Source organism: Siniperca chuatsi, linkage group LG3, assembly GCF_020085105.1.
Source record: "Siniperca chuatsi isolate FFG_IHB_CAS linkage group LG3, ASM2008510v1, whole genome shotgun sequence".
Lineage (NCBI taxonomy): Eukaryota > Metazoa > Chordata > Actinopteri > Centrarchiformes > Sinipercidae > Siniperca > Siniperca chuatsi.
The window spans coordinates 1,273,318-1,281,194 of NC_058044.1; the positions used below are offsets into that span (position 1 = coordinate 1,273,318).

Below are 7,877 nucleotides of genomic sequence, written 5' to 3' on the forward strand. Positions count from 1 at the left end.
TCACAGGCCTCACAGACACAAACACACCAGTTTCCAGCAGCACAGGAGGTTTGTGTGTGTGTGTGTGTGTGTGTGTGTGCGTAACTTGTTTATAACGCATGTTCATAACAGCTGAGCTGCAGCTTCGCAGCGCCGTTATCAAACGGGGCTGTTGGCTGCAGTCCCATCCTGTTGGCTCGTGGTGACTTCTTTAAAACAAAGTGACATCCAACTTCACTTAAGTATTAAGTACATTTTTGGTCCTGACTAAAATGTGTCCCGTCCGGAGAGACATCTTCGTATTTTAAAGTGGATCTCTGAGTTCTTTGCGCGGGAAGAGCTGCTTGTCCTTGTTTTATTTTTATTTATTTTTAATCAGCTCAGTGTGAAATTTGTGAGCTTAGTGTGAAAATGGAGGGAGTCAAACGTGTCGTTTGCTAATCTGACAGATGCTAACATGCTAACACCAACATTTAGGCCTGTTTTCGAACCAATCAGACGACGGAAAACATGAAAGGCATCAGGGGAGCGAGAGCCCGAGCTCTTCAGATGGTCTGCTGTGATGTCAGCTGCAGGGCGGTGCTGCCGTTCTCTTTGAGCCACGGGTTTTCAGCCTGCACGTGTCCACATGTGGTCAAACTGTCCCATCAGAGCAGCCGAACCAGCAGTCAGCAGCTCCTGTCTGCAGTGGACCCGTGGACGGACAGACAGCCGTCTCTGGATCACTGTGAGACTGAAGGAAACTTAGAAACAGCAGGATTCTCAGGCAGGTTCTGCAGCCACTTTCTAAGTGGATTAATGAGGTTTATTCTGGACGGACATCAGAGATAATGACCTCCTCAGGAAGTGTGAGTCACACTGAATGATTCAATATGTTTCATGTGATCAGATCTGAGTTATGATGCGATTTCTGAGTCCAAATCCACCTCCTGCAGTATCTTTGCCCCCCCCCTTCTCTCTCTCTTTTTTAACTACCCTCGTCTTTTAGACGTATTTTACATTTTAAACCTTTGTAAGTTGCCTGCTGTTCGCTTTAAATAGTTTTCAGTTGTTTATAGTTATTAACGAATCCAGAGCTGATTCTGCTTATAACTAATAATTACTGACTCTCCCTTCAATCAGCCCAAACCCCAGCTGAGATTTAATAGATTATATAACATCGCTGATGAACTATCACACAAATTAGGAAGTTTGCTAATGACTGAGGTGACCTTCCCTCTAGCGCCACCATCGGGGCAAATGCTCCGTTTTCCTGCCGCGTGGCGTGATGAGCAGTGCAGCCTCTCGGGCCGCCAGCAGAGTTTAAAGCTGGATTTCATCCTCTGTAATTGAATTAACTGGGCTGAACCGGGCCGAACTGGGCTGAACTGGGCCGAACTGGGCTGAACTGGGCTGAACTGGGCCGAACTGGGCCGAACTGGGCCGAACTGGGCTGAACTGGGCTGAACCGGGCCGAACTGGGCTGAACTGGGCTGAACCGGGCCGAGCAGCGTAACGTCGCGTTGATGACTCAAACAGCCGGGAGCCGCTGGTCGTTCGGCCACTCATCAGTCATCAACAGAAACATCAGGCTGACAGATATAAATACGTTTCCAGATTTCTGTCGAGGTGATCACATGGGCCGAGTGTGTGTGTGTGTGTGTGTGTGTGTGTGTGTCCTGCGAAGGCCTCGTTACTCCCGTCTTGTCAGCAGTTTATTTCGGGGTCGGTGGGTTCGCGCTGCGCCGGCTGCTCTCGCGAACGCTTCACACCTTTCTGCCGCTGGATTCGCAGTTTAGCGTGGGCCTTGGGCCTTTTCTACTTGCCGCGTTACCACGGCAACCACACCGAGGGAAGCGATACAGGAGCTTTGTTTTACTGATCTGAGCTCCCTGAACTGTACGCGTCCCAGAGAAACCGGGACGATAAACAACATTTATGACACCAGTTAGCAAAACTTGCTATACTAATCGGGTCACACTGCTAACCACTTAAGCTACAGCTCGCTCTCTTTAGCTGCATGATGAGGTGATACTGGCTGGACAGCAGGACGGGAGGACGGCAGCAGGACGGGTGGACAGCAGCAGGACGGGTGGACAGCAGCAGGACGGGTGGACCGCAGCAGGACGGGAGGACAGCAGCAGGACGGGTGGACCGCAGCAGGACGGGTGGACCGCAGCAGGACGGGAGGACCGCAGCAGGACGGGAGGACCGCAGCAGGACGGGAGGACCGCAGCAGGACGGGAGGTAGCCGAGGCGGCGGCGGCAGCACGCTAACAATGTTAACATGCTGATGTGTTCACCATTTTAGTTTAGTGTATTAGCACGCTAACACGTCGAAGCTGATGGGAATGTCGTTAGTTTTGCAGGTATTTTAAAGTATTGGACACATTAAAATGTTGACCTGATGATGGCGCTAGATGCCAGACTGACAGCCCCCAGCATGGTTTATCCCGCTAAAACACTGCACAGCGGTTTATAATAGGCTGAAGAGTCCATGGAGACCGAAACCTCCTCCGGTCATGTAACATCGGCGTCCGACGTCCTGAGCGTATTTGACTGGCTGAGGTTCAGGAAGTCGTCTGCATGAGGCCGCGGTTCTTGACGCAGCGCTGATGTCAGTTTGAACTCGGCCTTCGGGTGCTCAGCAGGCGGTCTGAGGCCCCGTGGGGGGGTCACCTGATATGTAGACAGGTTCACGGGACATTTGTGAGACGGTTAACATTGTTATTTGTTTGATGTATTTGTAATTAAAACAATAAATGGGTTTGAAAATATCATCTACGCTGAGACAACAGTATTAGGTCCATTGTTAATATATTATAATCAATACAGCATCGCAATAAGTTCTGCCACGGAGAATTTCATCGTGTTCATTAGAGCTGATTCAACTTGGTTGTCATCTTGCGGCTGTAGTGTCACACACAGTCAGACCGCGGGCTCCTCAGACTAAAGGTGGAAGACGTGCTGGGACTTTCAGGACCTAATCGTTTGGCCACGAGCCAGAAAAGGTTGAGAAACTGCGTTAGAGATTTAAGATTCAAGAGCCTAAACTGTCAGAAACAAATAAATAAAATAATATCAAAAGTAAAATGGCCGTCGGTCTTATGAACCCTTCACAGGCAATAAGCTAAGACGTCCACAGGTTGGAAATGCAAGGTTTCACACAACAAGGATTATACATATAAATACAGTACAGACTCTAGCACCCTGGTGTGTGTGCGTATATATATTATATATATATATATATGTGTGTACTGTATATATAGCACAGGTCAGCGGACGGGGAGGGGTACATGTACACGACAGAATGTGGAAACGCTGGTCTGTACCTGTCTGTCTATGTGATAATGTCCAAACTGAAAAGGTGAAAAGAAAAGTGGTTAAAGGAGCAGAAACAGTTGAAGCAGCAACAACCACAAAAGCTAACCAGACCACCTGAGGGGGGGTCACCTGTCAGAGACCCGTCTGCCAGGCGCCCTCGCCGCGCAGGTAGCCCAGCTAGCCAAAGCCAGTCTCGGCGAGTCACGCAGCCCAAAGCCCTGCTGATTGCTTCAGCAGATGCGATGATTACTGTGAATTTATGGCTCGTTGTTAGATTTCTGTCGCCCAGAGTAAGAACGGCAGCACCAACCGAATTCGATTCACCTTCACGTTTTGTTTTGTGGTGGAGGCACAGCTCTCTGGCCTGAAATGACCTGCGTGGGGAGACACGTATAACTAAAGGCAGGTATGAAAATGTGCTTTTGTCATTTTGGGGGAACTGGCCCTTTCAGTTCCAGTTTCTATACGGTTCTCAGTCATTTTCAGTTTCTTGCCGCCTTCAAGGAACCTTCTGCTTTTGCTTGAACTCCTGCTAAGTCTCTACATCCCGTCACCGTTATGTAAAAACCTCATTTTATCATATATGTAAATACTGTTTAAAGTTATAATACAGAATGTCCGAGAATACTTTATGTGCATAAACCTGCAAAGCCGGTGTAAAATACAATTGGTTTCAGCAGTACGAGTATCACATTTAATTTAATGTTAATATCAAAAACATGATTCTGTCCTATTCGGTGACGATCAAACAGAAGCCGAGTAGGTTTAAGGTTTTCCCTCCATATGTTGCCTGCTGCTGAGCTGACAGACCACATGCCTGACTTATCTTTAAAGATATTAAAAATACTATATATACACACATACATATATACACATACTATATACATGTTATATATATACACATATATACACCAGTTTTTATGTGTGGATGTAAAAAAAGGGGCTGCAACTAACAATTACTTTCATTATTATCAGTATCGATAAATACATTTTTCATTTAGTCTAGTCAGAAAATAGTGAACAGTCCAAAATGAATGTATGCAATTCCACAAACCTGGGAAAAGCAGCAAATCCTCACGTTGGAGAAGTTTGGCAACTTTGCCTCGCAAATGACTCAAAACAGCCGATTAATTGTCTGCCTGTTGATTAATCGTGTAAATCTGAATTGTGGATTACTCTGTATGAAAATATTAAAATATGTACTAGTTATATATATATATATATATATATATATATATATATATATATATATATATACTTGATTTACTATATGAAGCAGAGTACAGGGTAGGAAAGGCGTAAAAACTGATATAACTTTCTAAAAATTAAGGTAAATATGTGCTACTGGACTTTACAACATGAAAATAAATGTTAATGTTAGAAAGAGCACAAAGGATAGTTTCACATGAAGGAATTAATACTCAGCAGCTGCTATTAAAGACCAGCACATGTTAGCTTTCAGAAGGTAACTAGCATAATAATGTTAGCCTACTCCGCAGGTGACGAACCGGACATGTGCAGTTTCCTGAGGTGATCCAGCCAATCACAGTGAAGCAGTCTGATGATGAAGCAACCGAACAGAACCACGAGACATGTCACACAACAAACACGCTATCACCGCTTAAGCCCAGGTGTATAAACCGGACACAACCGGACCGGATCCTACCGTTGGACCGGCGGACGATGTTCTCTAGGAAAGTGTTCTGAGGGGCCACGAGACCCCGCCGTCCTCCCGCCATCCTGCCGTCCTCCTGCAGCGCGAGGCAGAGCTGCTTCCCGCCGCTCACATATCTGATGCTGCACGAGCCCCGCGCGCTGTAGAGTATGAGTTCGTCGCTCGCTCTCTCTCTCTCTCTCTCTCTCTCCCACGCGCTCTCTCTCTGTCTCTCACCCTCGCGCTCCCTCTCTCTCTGTCTCTCACCCTCGCGCTCCCTCTCTCTCTGTCTCTCTCCCTCGCGCTCTCTCCCTCCCTCTCTCTCTCCCACGCGCTCCCTCGCGCTCTCTCTCTCTCTCTCTCTCTCTCTCTCTCCCACGCGCTCCCTCTCTCTCCCTCGCGCTCTCTCTCTCTCTCTCTCGCGCTCTCTCTCTCTCTCTCCTCTCTCTCCTCTCGCTCTCTCTCTCTCTCTCTCCCTCGCGCTCTCTCTCTCTCTCTCTCGCTCTCTCTCTCTCTCTCTCTCTCTCTCCCTCGCTCTCTCTCTCTCCTCTCTCTCTCCCACGCTCTCCCTCTCTCTCCTCGCGCTCTCTCTCTCTCTCTCTCTCTCTCGCGCTCTCTCTCTCTCTCTCTCCCTCTCTCTCTCTCTCTCTCCCTCGCTCTCTCTCTCTCTCGCGCTCTCTCTCTCTCTCGCGCTCTCTCAGCAGGCTCGGTGTTGGCAGGTGGTTGCAGCACGAGCTTCAGGATGAGGCTGGCTGTGGTAGAGAGAGCTGAGAACAGACAGGTAGAGAGAGAGACAGGTAGAGCGAGGACGGTAAAGAGACACGGACAGAAAGAGAGAGAGGGAGCGACATAACTGCTGCATATACATCATTACATCACTCAAGCACTGTAATTAAAGGGTCAGTTCACCCAAATCTCTAAAAACATATTTGTATATTTACAAAGTTAGGGCGGGGTATCAACTGAAAAAATACTGCAGGTATGATGTTTCACACCTGAGATTCGATACTAATGAAACAACATATATGTGAACACCTGGGTTTCTCAACATTTTGGGAAACAGATGCCTCTCTCGTGTCTGTACGCTAAATATGAAGCTACGAGCAGCAGTCGCTTAGCTTAGCTTAGCATAAAGAAACAGGTGGAAACAGCTAGCATGGCTCTGTCCAAAAGGTAACAAAGTTTAAGTTTAAAACGTCAATATTTCACAGAGATTTAGGTCACCGGGATTAGTGGATTCGTTCATGGGGGGCGAAGTAAAGTTTTCGCGTCATATTCGGCTTTGGTGAACTTTGACCTGCGAATCTGCACCGGTACCAACAGCACGTCGTCAGCTGACCTCTGAGGGCCCGGAGAGCCCTAAATGAAGGAAGCCATCGTAGCTTATTAGCCGAGCGTTGCACTGTCCACGGGTCCGCAGGTTTCAGCTCGGAGTGAGAATCGGAGTTATCCGTTATCAGTTATAGATTTGTTTCCCGCTGCGTGAGAAAATGGCCGCGTGGCGCGTGAAAAGCGTGCGTGAGACTCGGTAGCTCTGACTGTCCACATTTATTTAAACGTCCTCTGTCAGATATTAACTGCTCCACAAAAGAGCAATGGTTTGCAGACAGGACTCAAAGCTTCAAATACGTCCTTTGAATAAACCGAACTTACTGTCTTTAGCGACCGAGCTACGCTAACGAGTTTCTCTCTTCGCTAACTTTGTTATTGAACAAAATGGTGGACAATGGTGAACAAAATGGTGGACAATGGTGAACAAAATGGTGGACAATGGTGAACAAAATGGTGGACAATGGACAAAATGCCAGAGGGGAGTGAACAGAACAGTAGAGAGAAAATGGAGAGGATCTATTTTGACTGAATAGTGCTAGCCTGGCCCGCTAGCGAGTTAGCGGTTAGCTCGCCAGCTGTACCACTTCCTGCTGACACGAGGACGCAAAGCTCACTATTTAACACGCTGCGTCTCATTTGTTTAAACTCAGACCAACGTGTAAAAGTTTAAGGAGCGTTACCTGCGGCGCTGCTTATTGGCCAGGTGCAGTTACTTCCTGGAGCCTCGAGGTGGCGACAGGTAGCTGACGGCCAATCAAACAGTGACGTTAAAGCCGGAACAAGGTTGATCCCGTCGCTGGTGCTTGGAAACGTCCCGGTTTACAGAGGAGCTACTTGCTCCCGAAGGGTAAAAATAGTAAAAACCACTTTATGGAAAAAGATATTTCGGTTTATTTATATATTATAAAACTAAAACTGCCTGCAGGCCCATTAGCTTTTGGGTGAACCGGTCTGGTAACTCTGTGCTGCCTCCTGTAAACAACTCTGTGATTTATTTAGTTTCAGAGTCAGAAACACTTTATTGATCCCCGAAGGGAAACTCTTTGTTACAGCAGCTCACCTTTACGTCACACAGGAGAAAGTACTAGCAAACAATATAATACACTATAAAACTATAAAACAGGTCAGAAAATACATTAAGTACCAGGTGGGTTTACCAGTTGATGATGATAATACAGTATAATAATACAATGTAATAATATAGTAATAAGTAATAGTGCATGAACTGTCGAGTTAAGTGCAGCTTATTGAGATTATTATGAGATGGAGGATATTGCACAACAGTAATAGAGGTATGAAGAAATATCAATAAATAGGAAAAACACAGAATATTGCACAATATGTCAAGTATTGCAGAGATGTTAATGATCAATGTCCAGTTTAGTGACTTCGGGTCAAACAGACACTTAGAGGGAGGAGTTAAAGAGTCTGATGGCCACAGGCAGGAATGACTTCCTGTGGCGCTCTGTGGTGCATTGTGGGGGGATGAGTCTTCCACTGAAGGCGCTCCTTTGTTTGACCAGCACGTCATGGAGCGGGTGGGAGACGCTGTCCAAGATGGCGTGTAGTTTACCCAGCGTCCTCCTCTCTGACACCACCGCCACAGAGT

The 7,877-nt window shown here is 47.0% G+C and overlaps 3 protein-coding genes across 10 annotated transcripts in view; 2 read left to right on the forward strand and 1 right to left on the reverse strand.

Annotated features, from left to right (window-relative positions):
- LOC122873026 (NACHT, LRR and PYD domains-containing protein 12-like) overlaps positions 1–7,877 on the forward strand; it is a 657,912-nt gene that overhangs the window by 424,144 nt on the left and 225,891 nt on the right. The window lies entirely within an intron of this gene.
- The window catches only part of LOC122873028 (NACHT, LRR and PYD domains-containing protein 12-like), a 1,034,258-nt gene that overhangs the window by 226,787 nt on the left and 799,594 nt on the right, over positions 1–7,877 (forward strand). The gene's annotated exons all lie outside the window — the stretch shown is intronic.
- Positions 1–7,877, reverse strand: part of kcnh1b (potassium voltage-gated channel, subfamily H (eag-related), member 1b) — a 58,539-nt gene that overhangs the window by 42,949 nt on the left and 7,713 nt on the right. For 2 of the 4 annotated variants that reach the window (XM_044189319.1, XM_044189317.1), the window contains exons 1-2: positions 4,949–5,194; positions 3,291–3,317 (exon numbers count right to left, since the gene is read on the reverse strand). The exons of 1 other annotated variant lie outside the window; for it this stretch is intronic. In XM_044189319.1, the coding sequence (XP_044045254.1) occupies positions 3,291–3,317; positions 4,949–5,021 (100 nt within the window). In that variant the 5' untranslated portion in view covers positions 5,022–5,194. Of the gene's footprint in view, positions 1–3,290; positions 3,318–4,948; positions 5,195–7,877 lie in introns of those variants that run through there. One more of the 4 variants, XM_044189318.1, reaches the window with a different exon arrangement.